This window comes from Puntigrus tetrazona, chromosome 24, assembly GCF_018831695.1.
Source record: "Puntigrus tetrazona isolate hp1 chromosome 24, ASM1883169v1, whole genome shotgun sequence".
Lineage (NCBI taxonomy): Eukaryota > Metazoa > Chordata > Actinopteri > Cypriniformes > Cyprinidae > Puntigrus > Puntigrus tetrazona.
This window is the reverse complement of record NC_056722.1, coordinates 7,821,681-7,842,868: the sequence shown is the minus strand read 5'-3', so window position 1 is coordinate 7,842,868 and position 21,188 is coordinate 7,821,681. Positions and strand designations below refer to the sequence as shown.

Below are 21,188 nucleotides of genomic sequence, written 5' to 3'. Positions count from 1 at the left end.
GTTTACAAAATATAATATATATATATATATATATATATATATATATATATATAAAACATTTCCAGTAATAATAATAATTTATTTTTACTAAATAGATAATGTGTGTGTTTTATATATATATATATATATATATATATATATATATATATATATATATATATATATATATATAAATAATATTATTTCTTTTTTATATATATATAATATACACATAATAAAAATACACAGTATACCCACGTATTATGTAAATGCATGTATATATTTCAGAATTTGTGTTTATATATACACATAATAAATATACACTGTACACACACGTGAACAAAAATATTATGGATGCGATTAATCGCGATTATTGTTTGACAGCACTAAAAATAAGAAAAATGTTTCAGGTCAGCGCACTTATCTAATGTAATTTTAGAGTTTTATTTAGGACTGTGATTCTTTGATTTAAAACGTATTAATTGTGGCAAAACCTTGCATTTAATTCAAACTCTAAAATCAGATGTCACGGGTTGCTCTGGTTATATATATATATATATATATCTCCAGTGGTGTAAACGCTGTGATGTTATGTGTGTGCGTCAGGAGCTGGAACAGACGAGGAGTGCCGTGGATGAAGACAGGAAAATGTATTTACAGGCTGCTATAGTGAGGATTATGAAAGCCAGGAAAGTCTTGAGACACAACGCCCTCATACAGGAGGTGAGATGACAGCTTCTCCTCCTTTCAGCTTCAGAGCTTAAACTCAGATGCTTAGGAACGTGTGTAAGGTGTACAGGAGTGTGTGTGTGTGTGTGTGTGTGGTACCTGATGCGGAGATGTGACTCACAAGTAATGAGATGTGGAGAAGCAGATAAGAGCACTGAAATGTGAGGAATGAGAGACTGCTGTCAGAACACGTCCAGGACCAGACGGCCTGTTACACAAGAAAACTGTGCCTGATGCTGTTTTTACGGCTCACACACACACACACACACACACACACATTCAGCACTGATCGAATGACACCGTTTTTCCCCTGGTCACAGACAGGCTGAACGATATCCGTCTCTTCTGTTCATCCTGATCCTAATGAAACACCCTGTTTAGGGAGCATTAAAGATCTTTGCAAAATATGAGAAAAAAAATGATCTCAGGACAGCGGCAACAGTATCGCTTCTGGACAGATTTGATTAAATTTAGCGTGCTAGAAATTAAACTGCGCTCAGAAAATACAACAATGATATTTACCTGAAAATGTAATGATTTATCTTTTTTACTGTTGTTAAAATAATTATTATATTACAATAAGGTGTAAACAATAAATTATTTTCGTAATATATTTATATATATATATATATATATATTAGTCTGTTAGTCCACGTGCTTCTCGTTGCTTTAAAACAAACAGCATCTTGAGCAGGAAAACACTCTTAACAAGAGCAGCACTCTACCTTTCGGTTTGTTGGATTATTAAATAAGGATTCTCATCCAGTCCAGCACTTCTTTATAGTGATATATCTAGAGCGGATCGGTCCAGACAGGTTTGGCTTGATCTCTTATCTGTCAAGAAGGCTGATCTTACTGCGGAAATATGGATTACAGAGTCTGCAACTTTAATCTGTTCACAAGCTTTGCTGAAGAAGTCAAATCCTTCGTTTCTGGGTCAGTCGAGACGAGACGGTTCTTATCAATTCTCAAGAATGTCCTTGATACTAGAAATGATCGAGTTTAGAATCAGAAACAAGAAAGACACAAAATATATCGGAATGTAAGGTTATGATCAGAGCATTAAACTACTGCAAACCCAAGATGGGTTCTGGGGATCTGATTATTTATTTATTAATTTATATATATAATATATAATTTTTTTTTTCTATTTCTTTATATATTTTATTTCTATTTCTATATATATATATATATATATATATATATATATATATATATATATATATATATATATATTACATTTTACAAATGTTAATATTTACAGATTCTGGCATTATCTCCATTTCTTTAATTATACAGTTAATAACATTTTATCATTTATTTTTATTGCATTTTTATGTTTTTTGCTCGCCAAGACTGGATATATTTATAGACAAACGGAAATACAAAAAAAACAACAACTTTTTTTATTTTATTTTTTGGTTGAAATATCACAAATTGAAGTAACTATTTCCTTTTTGAACATATTCTCAAATGTACTGTACGCCAGTGACGCAAAGCTGAGTTCTGATGGTTATTACGCACGTCTCCTTGCTGCAGAAATGAACGTGTGTGTGTGTGTGACTCCGAATATAAGCGGCCTACTTTTTTTCTCTTTTTGTCTGCTCGTTCTTGCAGGTAATCAACCAATCCAAAGCGAGATTCAACCCGAGTATCAGCATGATCAAGAAGTGCATTGAGGTTCTTATCGACAAGCAGTACATCGAGCGAAGCCAGAGCTCTGCGGACGAATACAGCTATGTCGCATAAAAACATATTAATTTAACGAAAGAAAATAAACAAAAAAAGCGCCGTTAAGCGTGAACGGTAAACATGTCTTTTATTTTCGGCTCTGGCTGGCTCCGGCACTCCACCACGGGAACGAATCGGGACTCTGTGCCTCCATCTTTGTTAAAAAGGGCCTCCGAGTAGCCGGACAGTCATCAAAAGCGCCCCCATCCCGCCCCTTCTGATTTTTATGCTGTTTACATCACCAGTGCCACGCCCAGCGCGTCTATGAAAAAAAGAAAATGCCTATAGCTACTCGAGCGTAAAAAGGATAATACATTTTTAGACGTAATCGTACAAGAGAAAGCGAGCGAATGAAACGCATCACATAGAGCGAAACAGGCGGAGCGTCGGAGAAACGGCCGGAAAACAACCACGCTTTCTTTTCTCACGTTGCAGTTGTTGTGTGTATTCTTTTTTTAATGTATCAAAGTCAAAGAACTATTGTAATAAAACCGGTATACTGATAATTGCATTTACTTTCGAGATATAAAAAACAAATATGAGGTGACAAACATGATTCTGCTGCTTGTCAAATAAACAAATTTAAAAAAAAACAAACACCTTTTTCTTAAATGTTTTAACGGCTTCATTGCCAGCCATTTTTTTTTTTTTGCATTTTCTAAATTTGCATTTCTAATTACTTTCAAATTGTAGTTAGATGCATGATAAAAATGACTATTTTTGGGTTACACACATCACTTTTGACTTCTATTTAAATATATTTTTTCATGCAATGCATTTATTATTTGGTGTGGACGAAAAGCTAAAAGTCCTTAAAATTAAAATGAGAAAATAGCTATTAATTGTTTACGGTGTCGCCAAACGACGTCAGGGAACATGCAAATGTGTCGATAAATTATTAAAATATTTATTGCATTAAATGTGGTGGGATTCAAGCAGATATTTGAGGTCAGTGATCTGTGAATCCGCATGGCGTTAAATATTCGCATGAAAACGGCAAAGACGTGGTGAAAGCCTTTATGCATCAGCAGTGTTTGGGTGCTTTTCGTCCGTTGAATATTCACATATCCTAAACATTCAAAGCTAAACTATATGATTTTTTTTTTTATGTTTATGCTTAAAAGGGAAAAATGCATTTCTTAATCGTGCAATCTATAAAAAAGTAACTTGTGAACAATTTAAAGCGATATGATCTACAATTGCAATGACTACGTTTTTGGCTTGCGCTTTTAAGGTGTTACAGTGTAATTATACATTTAAGTGTTTGGTTGGGATTAGGGTTGCTTGCATGCACTCACGATTCATTTATTGTTAATGTAACCGTAAGTACGTGGGACACGCATAACAGAGACCCCTTAAAATAAAGCGTTACCCCAAGGTTGGTTCCCCCAGGACGCGAGTCTTGCTTCATGTGGCTTCTTCCCAAGCAGCAGCAGGCTGTTCGCTCTTGGCTTCTTCTAACTTGCTTCCAACGAGACCCAGACGGAGGCTCCTGACCAAATCAGTGTAATATACATCATCATCAGGTCAGGAAAGCGGGACACTCGAGCAGATACTCTCAAAGCGTCCTTTTTCTACCACAAGGGGGCGTTGTGCGTTATAAAAATAAGAAAATTCTGTTCGATTCTGAATCGATTCTGTTCAAACGCAAAGTAAAATCTGAGATTTCAGAGGTGCGCCATGTCTGTACATCCAACATGTATGGAGAAACCCGGTTCTGATGCTTCGCTGTGCGCCCAGACGGACACGGCCCAGCAGAAGCCCATCGGTCCAGATGTTTGTCTCCATGGAAACGACTACCAAATTAGTTTTTATGCAATTGGCTGTCCTTCTGCTTAAATCGAGGCCGCAAACGAATAACCGTTTGACCTAATGAACCACTTTCTCATGAAAAACCAATTCTGCTTGTTTCCGAAAAGTGGTCTTGAAAACATGACCCTAACCCTAATCGCTCAAGGTGGTTTAGCCCTAAACCGGATCAAGGTTTACCAGCAGCTGGAAGTCCGTCACGTGATTCATATCCATCATCCACAGGCCAGCTAATATTTAATAGCTAAGTGCCCGGCTTGGCCAAACTCTAAAAACCAGTGTAATCAGACCAGCACAGTCATGGAGGTCCAGACTAGATGGGATGTAGATCCTCATAAAAGATGAAACAGATCTTCAATTAATCACACAATCACCATAAAACCACTATTAAAGTTCTGCAGGCAATGTGTGTTATTCACAGAGATTTATTAATGAGATGCTTCGCTCCCGGATCTATGTTCCGGATGTTGAAGCCTTATTAAAATTAAATGGACATTTTCTACTTTTTGTGCAATGGAAAGTTTCCGTAGATGTTCGAGGCGAACCTCCAACAGCAATTTACTTTTAAGAGTTTTCCGGGAGCTCAAAATACTCATCAGCCTCCATCTAAGCTGGGACTAGAGCGCTAGGAACTACTTGGAAAGCAACTAAAGAATACTACTAGCAGAGTCTAACCTGATGACCCGTTTGTCCCTCCCACAAAAGCACGGGCGCTCTTAAAATCTGATCGTTTTTGCTTCTCTTTTCCTTGTTTATCTTTTCTGCTCGTTGCCGTATATTTTGAACGTTCACCGTGGGACCTTAATAGCAAAAGGGGACCTTATTTTGAAGTTTCCTGGTAGCTCGTGATCGAGGCTGGGACTGCTGGTGAGTCTAAGGCTGAAACAGACGCTCTTCGAAGCAGCAGTGAGTCAGTCTCAGAGAAAGAGAGAGAGAGAGAGCCGCGAAAGAGCGCGTGGGAACCGAAGCCCGGCCCACGGTCACCTCAGCGCGAGACGAACAGGTGGTCCGGTCCCACCTGAGGAGCTCGACATGAGGATCTATCCCGCTCTTTACCTGCACGGATACGATGCTGCCGCGGCGCGCTGAGTCTTCCTGAAAGAGTTCGACACTTGAGGCGCTTCCCCGCGGAGTCTCCGGGAATATCGGGCGAATATGAAAGTGACGGTGTGTTTCGGAAGGACGCGGGTGGTCGTTCCCTGCGGGGACGGGAATATCAAAATACACAGCCTCATTCAGCAAGCGACGATGAGGTACAAGAAAGCCATAGCCAAGGTGAGTCGAGCGTTTGTTGGGTTTTTTTTGGGGAGAAAGAGCGCGTCAACTCCACGGCCGCTTCAACATGGCGCTTTTTATGGAGAGAGGATGAAAGATGGGTGTGAGGGGAGAGGGGAGATTCAGACGTTCGCTCGCGGATTTCGCGTTTGTGTTTGTTACGTCACAGCGGGGTTTGTTTGTTAAATTGTTGCAAGTTGTGCGCGCGCTCGCCCGCTGGCTGGCTGGCTCGCGCGCTCGGCGTCGAAGCTCGCTCCGAGACGACGGGCATGTCGGCTCTCACAACGCCCGCGTGCTGCACGGATTCATCGCGTTGCGGTGTTTGCGAGTAAACGGGAGAAGTTCGGAGGCGCGGGCGTGGGGGGGGGCGAGCACCGGGAACTTTGCGGAGCCGCGCGTGCACGCGTTATTTGACCGCTTACTCTTTTCTGGGCTCGCGCGTGTTGACGCTTGCGGATGGGTCGAAGCCTTCAAAGCGTCGATCGACAGGGACTCGACGGTCAAGGAAAACCTGGAAGCAGGACATGTGGCGTGGAAGTCTGGAAAAGTCACGACGTTTCTGTAACGACTCCACAGAGTCCAGGTTGGAGACTGCACTGGTGTAGCTGGTCGACCGGTTACTGTGTTAAAAACAACAACCTGACTCCGCAAAACTGGTTCTAACAGCTGTAACCTGGTTCGATGGAGAGCACGCCCTCTCATTTGAGACTCTGTAGAAGAAAACTTTGTGCAGTTTATGAACAGATTGTTTTTTGGGGGGGCATCTTTTCAGTCCTTGGGTAATGGAAGTTCATTAAGAGCCAAAAGCTGTTGGACATTCAGACAAAAAATGTTTTCTCAATGGTGGTCATTAAAGTGACAGTAAAAGAGCTGTAGTATTGATGTTCATTTTGAATTCCTAAACTGGACAAATGTTCTGCTTTCTGTATGCCACTTGATTCGGGATTTGGAGTGAGAAAGCGAGAAAGAAACACATCGTGCATGATTGCGAGTAAAACTAGGGGGAATAAAAAACGTTTTACGGCAGTAAAAGAACTTGTATGCGTTCCAGCCCAGCGAGGTCTAGCTGTTTAGTTATTAATATGTTGATTTTTGTAAATGCTGCGCAGCTACAGGCTGTATTGTTGTTTTAAAGGGGCATTAGGTTCCTGCGTGTCTTGAGCTGGCATCGGCGCTATTATTCCTGCCCAGATCTCAACAATCTGCTGTTAATATTGGCGTCACGTCCAAGCACTTCTGTTCTACAGGCCTTGAATAGTTTGGTGAACCAACACCGATATTGCCAGGATTTCTCTCTTACAGAGTGTTTCTTGAGTATGGAAAACTGAGTTTGCTCCTTGCATTCTTCTGAATGGATTATGTTTTTTTTTTTGCATGACTGAAGCATTTTGCTTTTTGCATGAACTCTTCCACACATTTATGCATTTTTTTTAAAGCTTTTTATATCTCAACTAAGAGATAATTACAAGTCACTCATTCATAGGCCGGTTTTCCTTAAAACCGTAAACGCTTTGGAGCTTTCAGAGCTCTGACCAATCGCAGATAAGCTTAAAATCTGTTTTAAAACTTTTCCGAAGCTGTGTTTTATAGACCGTATGAAAGAATTACACGATCAGAAATGCGGGAGGCCTTTCTGATGACAAAAATGAAGTAAATTACACGCTTATGTTCTTCACAGAATGTGCATGAAATAAAAGAAACATTCGCCAACCATTAACAAAATGGAAGCGCGCTTTAAACGCAAAATCGCTTTGCAGACCATGAATGGCTTCACTTTAAAACATATTGTATATATTATTGCATTTTTTCCGCTAATGCATCCAGTTCACAATAAATCAACGTGACGCAAACAATGCATTCGCACAAAACCATGCTATAAGAGCGAGCGAAGACTGTATTTAACAGACAGGTACGTCTAGAGAAACCCCGGCAGTGCATGAAGGTCAGTCGCTCCTACGGTAGGAAACTTTAGCCGCGCCACCTTGAAAAGCCCTCACGCTGCAACTCAACACTCGAAAGGAGAGCGTGCGTCCCGAGTCGTTCCCTTTGCGTTTCTTTCCCGTTCTTTTCATAAACAGACAGCAGAGACTTGGATTCAACGCACACGGCACACACCCGTGCTTGTATGGCTTAGCAGGCACGCCCTGCACCTCTGCCTCAGCACAATGACGGCGGCGGCGGCGGCCTATTGATCCAAACGCCGCTAGGTTTTCCCAGCGGAGGGCTCCCGGGCACGCTTGGTTCTGAGGACGGCCCGGCGATCTGCTGCGTAAGCGGGAGTGAGAGAAGGCCCAATTAGCATGCGATCTATAGGGAGACGTGACTCTGCAGAGAGAACCCGAGCTCTTCATCAATAACCCTTAATAAATAGGCTTCTTTCTTCGCTCAAACTTTTCCCCCTCCGCAGCGAGACTGCTGTCTGCAGCCTTTCCATTGACTCCCCCTTGAGTCGATATAAATCCAGTCTGCAGGAAGCGGCTGCAGACGGGAGTCTTGAGACGGAGGATGCTTGCCTGTTTATTTGTTTGATTGTTGACTTCCGCGGGACAGTGATGCTGTTAATTAGAAAATGTTAATAATCCATCAGGGATGATTTGGGTGAATCTCAAGAACGAGGGCCATTTTGTTACAATTGGCATAAATTATAGACAGCAGAACCGATACGCAAGCAATTATGTAAAGGAGGACTATTGATTGATTAAAACATTCAATTGCCCATAATAGGCTTTTGTGTAAAATTACATTATCTTACATATTATAACACATTTGTGATGTTACTGGTTTGTGAGCCAGTTTGTTTAGATTAAAGCATTTCCTGTACATAATGTAACATGTTAACGTTTTTTGCATTATGGCATTTAGAATTAAATTAGATTTTGATTATGGTTATAATCAGAATAATAATAATTATTTTTATAGGCCTATATAATAATGAAAATTAGAATGTTTGTTGCAAGTATGGTAATATATGCAACATGGAGATGATAAATAATAATATAAAAAAGCAATAATGAAACAATCGAATTCTTTAGAAGCTCATATGTTTATTTAGCTTTCTTTTCTTTTTAAGTTCACTATTTTTCAGCCAGTGTTGGAACTACAAGCGAATGAACAATGCGTTTTTTTTTTGTCACGTTGCAAAATATTCCTATTAATTCAGCAAACGTCAGATTCTTTTGGCTCCAGAGCTGTGAAAATCACAGATCATACTTCTGCATTTTTGCATTAGTCTGACTGAGGCCGGTGCTTCATAGGTGCATTGTATGGCCCTAGTCGTGTAGCAGAGATGTAAAAAAAAAAAAGCATTTCTACCGCTTAGGCAATTTTATTAAAAGCCCTTCCTGGGCAGTGGTGAAACGCTCCTGTCATTTGTGGCTGAAGTGTGATCCGACACGCTTTTGGCGGTTTTTCTTCATTATACAGTGCTGCCTGAAAAGCTCTATAAAAAGTCTGAGATTAATACACAGCTCTGATTTTTTTATTTTTTTTAAACGCACACATTGGCTGTAAAGCAGAGGTGCTGAAACACTAATTGAAAATAGCCGCTAATTGTGACTTGATGTGATCTGACGGCTCAAGGTCGAATCGTTTGCGTTGCTTTGAACTTCTCGGGCCCCCGCCGCTCTCAAATAACAGCAGCGCTCGTGACGGGTCACACATCGGCCCTGCAGAGTCATACGGCTGTAATTAAGCACAGGTCCACACAAAACCATACATTGTGTTTATGAGACCGGCAGGCATCTGGATGTCTATTACCGAGAGGGAAATGCAGATGAACTTTGACCTTCAGATCGGAAATCCTTCCTTTTAGAGGTTTCTTTGTAGCGGGACCTTCGTTTCCGAAATAACCTGTGCCTCAAAAGACATCGGAGGGACGGTTTAGAAAAGTTATTGATGGTCATTGCTTTTTACAGGCGATTTATTTGCGCATTTTCTGACGTCGTGTAGATGCAAACCGTCTGAAAATGAACGGGAGCTCAGTTTGCTTGTAGGAACTTGTACGAAGGAGGTACACTACGTCTATAAGAGGAGGTGTTTATTATGTTGAATGACTAATAAATGGGCTAAAACCTTTCATCTGTTTTCAAGGAGCACATTACAGATGCTCTTACATAAAGCCAAGGCAGATCAGTCTGAGAGATCACGTCCTCGAAGAGGTTTCATTCGTGTGTATTGTTGCACAAGTAAAACCGAACATGTTGAGACTAAAAGTCACATTAAAAGTGGTCTATAATCCTCTACGATCTTTATCATTTTTCTTGAATTTCTGATTTTACATCTTGCCGTTCCTATTTTGCGTCATGAAGTCACATTTCTGACTTTTTCAGAATTATTTGATAGAAAAGTCCAAATTGCGAGTTTTAAAGATATGAGACATATAAAAGCTTTTATATGTCTTGTATATCTTTATATCTAATTCTGACTTTATGCCTCAAAATTCAGAGTTTAAAACTCACAATTCTGACTTTTTATAAGAATCGTAAAGAACTGCAAATCAACCACTCAATCAGTCACCACTCAAGTCACAAAGAAAAACGTCAATATTTAAAAGTCGTCTTGGATTAATCTATTAGTTTGCTTTCCAGCGTTTGACTTGCTGTGAACGTTTCGTGCGTTTATTGTCGTTATGTCACAGCTCGTGAAGAGACAGATGTTTCTGTGGTGACTCCTTCAATCATTTTGTCTGCGTAAACCCTTTCTTACAAACCGACCTCCGTTCAGTCAACGGCCGACTACATTCTGTCACTTTACTCAGAAGAGATCTGTCGCTACTTCAGTGTCATTCTCACAATTAACTTTTCGGTATCTTATGATTGGGGTGTCTGAAGCGTTTCTCGACCGCTTTCCTGAAAAGGACTCTCGTGAGTGTGCAGATCCCACGATGGGCGTGAAGATGTCTGGGAGTTAGCGCAGTGAGTATTGTTCGGTCGTTTGTCGATGCGGGCAAACCAGACCAAGGGAGTTTAGGTCTGTATAAAGCCTTAACTCTCAAGACATTCAAAGAGAGATTTACTCCCTTTTTGCACCCGATTACAGACTTCATTCAGATGAAGTCGTTCAGACAGGTCGTTCATAACTGTATAGCGACTGCCAACTTTTGTTGTCTACTAAATAAACAACAGCTTGTGGGTTCGGAAACAAAGCGAGGATGAGTGAATGGTAACAATATATACAATTTTTGAGTAAACTATCACTTTAAATATCGATCCATATTCATATGTAAGCGTCTGTGAAATTAGGGCGTCTTGTCAGTAAAGCCCGTGTTTAGTAGTACATCTACGTCACTTGCTTTCAGAAGAAGCAGCCTTTACTAAACCGAGCCGTGGATCGCTGGCAAGCTACGCAAAACCGAGGTCATGATCGCACACTGATTTTATCGTGCAACCGTGAAAGACGTTTGCACAGTTCGGCTTTGCGTAGTAAATGCTGCTCTATCCGAAATCACACGAATACACCGCATTTAAGGCCTTTGGTGTCAAAACAGTACTGTCTGGATTAGCTGAAGACGAGCAGTGAAGAAGTACCGTTCAAAAGGCCTGGGTAGATATTTTTGCACTTTATTGGAGCTTATTTAAAGAAATCACGCGACGTAATTTACATCACTGGCATCTGCGGAATTATTTAAATATTTAATTATTTAACTAGCTGCGTATTCATCACTGATTTGCGTAAAACTATGCTGATATTTTATAAATGGTGATAAAAATGTATTTATTTCCATTAACCAATTTTATGTGACTAAAACGCAACCTTTTGCCATTCGCAATAAGTCATGGCAATGGGTTTATTTGAGATTTGACATTAATTTTAAGATCGTAGAATGATCTTGCGACTTTTTCCATGCGCCGTGTGACCTGAAAATGCTAAAACCCCGTTACCATTGCGGTTTTGCGAATTATTCCTTTTTTGCGAGCGAATAAACTTTTTTTTTGCAATGTTTGGGAGTTTTTGCGAAATCGACTCGTTTTCAATTGGCGTTTTTAATTTGTGCAAATTGAAGGGTAATAAACGCAGCTAGCGACAAGATGCGCATTGCACCTCTGCCTAATCGTGGTTGTGATTTAATAAAAACGATTGTCGGTGCTTGAAACGATCACGGTGTCTTTTTCAGACACTTTTAAATGGCGTCACGCTGCCGACATGGTTGCTGCATTAGCGCGCTTAATTTTTACCACCTTATGTCATTGCTCGGTGTAATTTATTTGGTCTTTTCGGTTATCTCTCAGTTGCTGAGCATTCAGTGCATCCCTAGATTTGAACCAGTGTAAGTGCATTCATAGGGAAAGCCTGGTGTCTGTGTGGGGTCTGTGGACGGACCCCTGCCGATCTCGTCTGCGGTCTCCGTCAGCGGTGGGCCCCGTAGTGCCGCCCCGTCTGCGTTCGCCCCAATAGCATTATAATGCTCCATTTGTTCAGGAGAAAACCCACATCACTCATCCCTGCTTCTCTTGACAGAGCTTCTCCGGCGACCAATTATCACCTTCCTTCTCACTCGGCAGTGACTTTTGACCTTTAGCAACCAAAATAAAGTAAAGGGAAAGAGTGGGTGGATGGGTTTAGACCGGATCAAGAGATAATGGTAGATAATAAAAATGAGTTTTGACTCTCAAATATGTAAATATAAATGTCATTTGGCAAATGGCGTTAGTTTTTTGTGAATATTGTCTGTTTCGATCTTAACAACTATTAGCATCATTACTCAAAAATGTGACTTTTTTCGATGTTTTTGTAAAAGAAAAACAATTAATGATGACATACGAACATTTATTATTTAGTTGCATTGGCCATGTAATTGTATTAAATACCGTTCTTATTTTAATTTAATTAAAAAATGCTGCGGAAAACAAGGCTATTGTTTTTTTGACCCCTTTCATGAAATCTCTTGGGGATATTGAAATACTACATATATTAGAAAATATATTTGTACATAATAAATTTGCCATCATTACTCAGAAATGTTAATGCTCTCTGCATATTGTTTTTCGTGCGTGAACTGAGCAGGTATACCAGAGAATCGTAAAATCGTAATTAATTACTAGCATAACAGCCATAACTAGAGCTTCAGTGTGAAATGATGTTTTCCTAGGCAAATATGAGCAGAACTGCTGTTTAGCAGGCAATCTCTGGATCTCCCCGGGGGAACTCACAGGGAAGCCACAAGTACAGACAGTATCAATGAGACCACAGTGTATGAGCCTCAGAAACTACTGAGAGTAATTACATAACCGAGAGGAATTTGAGATCATTTCACTGCGTTATCGACATGATAGAGGTAGTAGCGCACGTATTCCCGTCGACGCCAACGAATGCCCTGAACATGCAAACCTGTCGCATCAAGTCTTCTCCACTCCATGATCCGTCTGAAGTGTTTTTGCGCCCAGCTCCTCCTGGAGAACGTGCCGGAGACGCGGATGAGCTTGTGTTGTTTTTCTGCACACTTGGTCACGCTGTTGGGAGGATTCCAGGGCCTTCTCAGATTCAGTCAGATTCAGTCACGCAGAAATGGGCAGGTTTTATGAATGACCTTCACACCATGAACAACATTCACCTTTTACCGTTTACGTCCGAGAAATGAGGATACATTTTCAACCCCAGCCAAAATATTCATGCAGTTTTGCATGCGTTCTATGAACATCAACGTCATAAAAGAAATCGCCACAAAAATCGAATTAAATTAAAGCGTGCCTATGTTTCGAGTAAGTTGTATTTTGTGTATTTTTTTTCATTTGCACGTTTATCGTTTAATTTTGTGGCGTTCTGTTTTTGCGTTTCGTTTTCATTTCGTTGGCCGGTTTCGTTTCGCGTCATCCATTTATTTTCGTTTGGTTCCTTGTTATTTTTAGTTGCTTTATATATTCGTCTTTGTTTTGCGTTTACTTTTGGTTTTATTATTGTTGCTTTGTTTCGTTTTCATTTTTGCGCTTCGGTTGTGTGATCTTTCGTGTGTTTAGTTTTGTGCGACGCTTCCATGATCCCAGTTTGCAGAGCAGTTTAAAAAATCGGCAAAAAGCAATGCATGGCGACATATCTTGCATCTTACCTGTGCCCTGTCTTTTGTCAAGGAAAGTAATAAAGCATCAGCTAATCCCAGTAGATTAGTGTACTTGTGCCAAGCACCGCTTGAAGACCTTAATAACCAGATGATCAACTCAAGCGATTAGCCTCTCGATGAGCAGAGATAGAGGATTTATTTGGATTATTATTTGCCGGATTTGTTTATAGAGATTACAGCTTTAGCCAATGTGTTTTATTCAGGCGTACGGTTTAATCCTCCTCCTAAATAATCTTTTCATATTTTATATCATTTATAACACAAATTGGACTCACGTTTGACAATAGATCCGACTGATAGACATAATCCTGCTTCATGACAGCATTTCAGCTGAGCGTTGTTCATGAAAGGGTATTTGAATGAAAGAAAAACAGCAGCAGTTTCCTTCAGGATATCAGAAGTAACCTTGAGTCACAGTTTCTCCGTGACTCATTTATCACACAGAAAACGGCGTGCTTTGATGCGAGCCGGCTCGTATCGATTCTCTGAGAGTGAGTGTGTGTGTGTGTGTGTGTGTGTGTGTGTGTGTGTGTTTTACCGAGTTAGAGCTCCGCGACGAACGCAACTCTCTTTAATGAGCGGCGCTGGAAAGCCAAAGTTCGGTGACAGGCGATCGATGAGCGTCGCTCTGAAGGAGTTTAAGCAAAGTCTGCCAAACTGGAGCCGCCGCTTTTTTTTTGGCGGGAACGGGAGCCAATCAGCAGACAGACGCTGGTCTCCTGAAGGCAATGCTTTGTTGGCGCAGATAAGCTTTTGGTAGGCTAACGATTCCCTTCAGATGCACAAAGCGCTGAGGTTTCAATTATAAAGTTGTCAGAAAATGTGCAGAACAGTTTCACGGGATACAAAGTTTTGTAATATAATGGTGTTACATTACTGATTCGTTTACTACCTTTTACTGTAAAAGCAAATGCATTGTTTTATATACAACAATGCCATTCACGCATAATGTGCGTTTATGAAGACCTATTAATATGCAGCACAGAGATGACGTTAATCCATTACTGTAAATGTACTTATTCCAGGTCAGTTTATTATTGTGTCGCTTGATCTCTAATAGATGCTCTGTAGTGAATGGGTACCGTCAGAATGAGAAGGAGCTGATAAAAACATCACATATCTCATATATTTGCCACAGATTTGCTTTGGCTTGTAAACCGTGTTTGATCTGGGCAGATTTCTCTCCTGATTCAGACCAGATGTCTTTTTCTCTAGAGGAAACACTATTTAGGACTCCTACTTTATTTATATGTCGAGTCGTGTGGGTTACTTGTGGGTTATTGTGATGTTTTTATCTTATTCTGACGGCACCCATTCACTGCCGATACTCCACCGACGAGAGGCCGATAAAACGCTAAACTAACTCGTATGCATCTCAAATGGCCTGAGGGCGAATACATTTGCAGCTAATTTTCACTTCTATTCCTTTCATTCTAAAACACTATAGTATTTTTTGATTCGCTAAAAAGTAATGCGTTTGAGAATTTAGGGTTTTAGTAGTAGATGAAACTGCCTGTCTGTTTCCCATCTCTCTTTCCCTTTGATTCTTCCGTGTGGACTCAATAAACAGGAAGTGTAGAGTTATAAATAATGGATTTGGATCGGTAGGGAGATTATTTTAGTTGTTCAAATAACATTCACCGCAGCATGGCCTTTCTGAGGAATCCTCTGTGCCCCGCCCCGGCCGACTATGACCACGCCCCTGCTCACCGCGGCCCCGCCCACCCACCCACTGACTGCTGTAACCCTGGTGACTCATGGACAGATGCCTTTCACGTGTTTGTTTGACAGCATTCGTCTTTTCCACTGTTATCCTGTGGAATGTAAATACATGACATACTGCGGGACTGAGAAACGCTCGCGGGGGGGGGGTTAGCATAGCAAAGGCTTCAGCACATCCCACAATGCAGTGCTGCGCTGGGACTCGTCCCTCTGGCTGCCTTTCCAAGGCCTCCGCACCACTGGACTCCTAATCCCTGCGATCCCCGCACTATTCATCATAAGGAGCGATTCTTTCTCTCGGTTTCCAGCGTACACGAGTAAGACCTCACTCTCCTCTCGACCTCTCGTTGGATTTTGACTGATTGTTTCCTTTCCTCATTATACTCTCACGTGAGAGACAAAACAGTCTGCCATAAAAAACAACTGAATTTTAACAGGATACAAATTGGCATCCAATTTTTAAAATAAATACTTTTACAGGTTGCAGCATATTTAAGTAGTGCAGTCAAACAATTAATCGCATACAAAATAAAAGGTTTTTTTTTACATAATATACGTTTGTGTAGTGCAATATATTTAGTAAAAGTGTTACATTGATATTTATTTATGATATAAATGATATCAAATAAATATACGTGTGTGTGTATATATATATATATATATATATATATATATATATATATATATATAAAAAAAAAAAAAAAAAAAAAAATATATATATATATATATATATATATATATATATATATATATATATATACTTATATATATTTTTAATATATATATATTTTAAAAATATATGCTGTATGTGTATATATTTATGGAGAAAAAAAAACATATTAAAATAAACACACATATATTATATAGAAATTTCTTTTGGATGTTATTGCGATTTTAATCTTTTGACGACATTTTTACAAAAGCACCTTACACTGTATTAAAGGTCAAGATGGTTTAGAGCTGAACCCATTATCAGAAATGCGTCAAATGTTATGTTAATAAATATCAAAGTAAATCTTAGTGATATTAAGGATATGAAAGTCGGTGGCTGATATCTGGTCTCTCAGCGCTGGAAAGATGGCCGCTTTCGCTGTTATTCAACGGCTAAGGAATGTGTACATCTAACGAGTGGAAAAGCAGATTTGCGGGATGAGATGTATGTGGAAAGAACAAACCGTAATAAAAGTCATCAGATCTGCAGCGAACGCCTCGCTGAAGACACCGGAGAGGGAGGTATCAGGAGTCTCACACTGTCTGTGGTTTCTGAGCCGTCCACATCTTCATGAATCACTGCTTCTTGTTTATGAAGCCAAGTATTACTGCCACTTTCCATAAGTAGGGTATAACTTCCTTCAGCGACGTGTCAGTGAAAGGCGCTGATTAACTTCTGAAAGGGCTACTTGTTCATCTTGAGAAGGGACTTTTAGTCTGAGGCTTTTTTTTAGAAAGAGTTTTATTGAGAGAATATGATCAGAAGTGACACCAAATACGTTATATTCAAATATAAATGCATCAAAGAATGATCCACAAAAATAATAGGCAGCACAGATGATTTCGACATTGATAATAATCAGAAATGTTTCTAGTGCAGCATATTAGAATTATTTCTGAAGGATTCTGAAAGACTGTGCTAAAAAATTAAAGATGAAAATTCAACTTTGATTCAGCTTTTTTAATTACTTTTTTTTTTTACAATGTTACTGTTGTGTTGTTATAAAATGTAATTTTTTATTTTAATTTTTTTTTTAATTTTTAGAATTTAATTTATTTTTATTTTCATGTCATTTGTTTTTATTAATTTTTTTCTGACATTTAAAAAAGTTAATATAAATATAAATAGTATAAATAATAAATTCGTGAACAAGGTACATTAAATTCTTGATCTGTTAAATCTGAAGAAAATATCAGTGACTCTAACTGTAAAAGTGCCCTCATGTTGCTAGTCTGTTGTGGATGGTTGCTAAGGTATTCTGGGATGTTTACTTACCAGCCTATCAAGTCCTGACATCTTCAGTGAAAGTCTATAGTAAGGTGCCACAATTAATCTACTTTCTAATCGCAATTAGCAATTACAATTAGCAATTAAGCGGCGATTGATATAATTGTGTTATTTTGTATTTTTTTTTCTACGTTATCTTAAGGCTTTGTTTTAATTTTAGCATAGCATTATAATACAATGCATATTTTAACTTTTGTTGAAATAAAAATGTAGAAAAATTATTCGGTTATTCGAGTTATTCAGTTGTTTTTAGCATCTAAAAATACAGCACGTGGTTTGCTTCAAGCAATGGCATAAACGTCATTCAATGCAAATCGTGTTTTGTGATCGTAATTAATAATTGCATTACAAACGAATGATCGACAATTATGATGTTTGTCATAACCGTGCAGCCCTAGCCTATAGGATCTTTTTGCTTGTTTTAAGACAAACAACATGAGCTGAAACCGTACGAGCAGACCTGTGTGAGACCAGATGGGCTTATCGCTGGATCCATCGCTCGAACATCTCAGCTACATCTGACGTAATTTGACTGCGTTTGAGAGCTTGTAAACACATCTGTGCGGTCCGGATTTTGCAAGGCAAGAAAGCAATCAAAGGTTTCAGGAGCCGTCCGAGCAAATAACCAACAAACCCGGGTGTTTTCGCCAAAATCTGAGACTGCTTTGTTTGCTAAACAGTCGGAATGCAAATGGGTTTTTTTGGTTGGTGGCGTTTTGGGCCTTGGAGCGCGCGGTTGCTATGTTTGTAGGAGTTGCGACATGAAGCCTGTTGAAATGACAGCTCTGCGCCTGCAGCGGGGACGGCCCGAGCGTGTCGCGGCAGAAGGGAAATATTTCAGCCGCTCTGTTCCAGCTTGTCCGACGAGCCCCAGTGGGTGTGATTTCACTTCATACCGTCAACAGCTTAACCTGGGCTCAGTTCGGAGCCCTTTTCTCTTTTGTTTCCTCAAGGAAACCACGTTTAACTGCTCACCTGTGTCTTCCAGCTCTCTTGAGTAACTGCTTCCTCTGGTGAAAGGTCGCTCGAGGATTAGAGGTTATTAACTATCGTTGACCTTCTTCAGATCACTAAACTTCATCAGGAAGGATGTTATCCTTGTGTCACAAAACATTCTCTGTGTTAGGTTTTTGTCTGTTAAAAAATATATAAATTCCAATTTAATTTATTTAATTTAATATTGATTACATTTTTAGCATAACTCTAATATGGACTTATTAAATATATACAGTTTATATATATATATATATATATATATATATATATATATATATATATATATATATATATATATATATATATATATATATATTTTTATTTATAAATATTTATTTTTATCCCATTTAAAAATATATGATAATAATATATATATATATATATATATATATATATATATATATATATATTTTTTTTTTTATAAATATTTATTTTTATCCCATTTAAAAAATATATATATATAATAATAATAATATATATATATATATATATATATATATATATATATATATATATATATATATATATATATATTTTTTTTATAAATATTTGTTTATTTGCTTATTTATTCCATTAAAAATAAATAATAATAAATATATTAATATATATTTAATAAATATTTGTTTATTTGCTTGTTTGTTTATTGCATAAACAACAACTAAAGACTTGTTTATTGGATCAAAAAAACTGTAATATTGTAAACCTATTATTACAGTTTGAAACATTTCTTTATTTACCATTTATTTTTGTATGTTGAGCATACTTTTTTACTTATAGTTTTTTACTCTTAGTTTTGCTGGCCATTTGGCATGTAAAAGCGAAATGTGTATTTTTGATTTATTTTATTTTTATGATTATTGCCGTTGAATTTTTTCCCTCTTTCGATGTTCCCTGTGGACGTTTGTAGTGGTTTTGCTGCTATCTTCTTTCTCTTTTTTCGCCCGTTTTCAGTGTCACTGTGTGTTTCAGTGGTCTGGCAGGGTTTCTTCTGTATGAACACATAAGAGCGTAGCGGCTTTGGTAGGTTTGTGTGTTCACGGGGTCAGGAACACGTATAAAGGTGCATGTGAAGTCATTGCTCTCTCGTGGCTCTTTTGAGTCAAATCAGCTTCCCTTTGCTGTACTTTGTACTGTTTTCATAGCCGTGTGTAATGATGCAGTTACATTAAATGAACTTTCTAGTCACTTCTGTAGATTCTGTAGACTTCATGCGATTAGAGCTTGCTGAGTGAAGCAGCAGATTTGATTAACATTTGAATAAAAAAGAGGACCAGAAACAAGATGAGCTTGCAGATCATAGTCTGAATCAAACAGATGCTGTATGTGTTCGTGCATGAACTGACTGCATTTAACCTTCTTACCAAAGGTACATCAACAAATACTAATATGGAGATAAATACTAACTTACTAATATAAACATAAATACAAAATGTATTACTAACTTTTTTAGTCCCGAACTAACTTTAGTTTAAAAATGATTATTATCTTTTTTTTATTAATACATATTTTTTTTTTTATTTGTGCTATATACATACATTGTAATTGTCATTAAAATTATTTTAAGAATTTTATAATTTAATAAATTATTAATGGTAATCAGCTTTATTTAATTAAAGAATATAAAAACATTTTTTTATTATTAGATTTTAAATATTTAATAATTTAAATATAATTGTTATTATAAATGCATATTATAATGCAAATTTTTGTATTTAATTTAATTAAAAATATTACTTATAGTAGAGTATAATAATAAATATAAGTAAATAATAATTTATTTTTTTTTCTCTGCTTGAAATGTATTTTAAAATGTAATTTCTCGGTCTTCTACATTCTTCTACTGAAATATATTTCTTTCTCGTTCCAAAGCATAAAAGGTGTTTGTGATTTTGTAATTCAAATGTACTCTATTTCCTGTGAAAGCGTACGCTCAGTCTGCGTGAAACTATTAGATAATGAACAAACTGCATTCGGTCTGCATTCAGGTGTGATAGAAAACAGACGCTTTTCACCCCACCATCAGATAAAGTAAAATATCGTGCAAGGATGACATTTATTACAGGCTTAGTTCACATAGTTTTATATATATATATATATATATATATATATCACCTTGCAGCAAGTCTGATATGTTCAGTGGAAGCCTCAGGGGTTTGAGGATCAGTGAACAAAAGTGACGTGAGGTGAAGTATTTTTTAACAGGATTTGTGCGTGCACTGTCCCTTTAAGATCTCATCTGGGCTCATTTGCATATGTAGAGTCCTACAGAGGCTAGCTGCTGATGGATTGTGGGAAATGTAAATAAATGGCGTAACACCTCTGTTAATCATAAACTGATGAGTGTGTGTGTGTGTGTGTGTGTGTGTGTGTGAGGTATTTATGATGATGACAGTGTGAGCTATGGCAGCACTTTTGTCTGTTTATGCTGCATACAAATATCGCTGGAGGTTTCCCTGATTACCGCCTCGCTTCCAGGAAAGGCTTACATCATAGTTATGCTTGTGTTATTAAAGTTGAAGCAGATTTCAGCTGGAGATGCAGACGTTAACACACACACACACACACACACACACACACACACACACACACACACACACACACACACACACACACACACACATTATTGATGATTCGTGGCTCAGTGCATCTGAAGAGTTTGGAGAATTCAGCGCTCATTCGCTCTCAGATATGATAATATTTCAAGAATGAGCTCAAGGACACAACTCTCCAATAGTATCCCAGAATTCCACTTCCTGTGTTCATGTCCAAGCAATGGGAGTTATGACCTAGATATTACTATTATTATGTAATAAACAGGCTTCAGGAGTTCATGTGTCTGCCAGCACTTGCCCGTATAATTAATAGTGGTTATATATATATATATATATATATATA

The 21,188-nt window shown here is 38.3% G+C and overlaps 2 protein-coding genes across 2 annotated transcripts in view; both read left to right on the top strand.

Moving 5' to 3' along the window:
* Positions 1 to 2,939, top strand: part of cul2 (cullin 2) — a 15,805-nt gene extending 12,866 nt beyond the window's left edge. The window contains exons 20-21 of the mRNA XM_043225636.1: positions 586 to 702; positions 2,326 to 2,939. Coding sequence (XP_043081571.1) covers positions 586 to 702; positions 2,326 to 2,457 — 249 coding nt within the window. The 3' untranslated portion in view covers positions 2,458 to 2,939. The remainder of the gene's footprint in view (positions 1 to 585; positions 703 to 2,325) is intronic.
* A 1,408-nt stretch (positions 2,940 to 4,347) lies between these two features.
* The window catches only part of pard3aa (par-3 family cell polarity regulator alpha, a), a 445,337-nt gene continuing 428,496 nt past the window's right edge, over positions 4,348 to 21,188 (top strand). The window contains 1 exon segment of the mRNA XM_043225637.1: positions 4,348 to 5,523. Within this exon segment, the coding sequence (XP_043081572.1) occupies positions 5,404 to 5,523 (120 nt within the window). The 5' untranslated portion in view covers positions 4,348 to 5,403.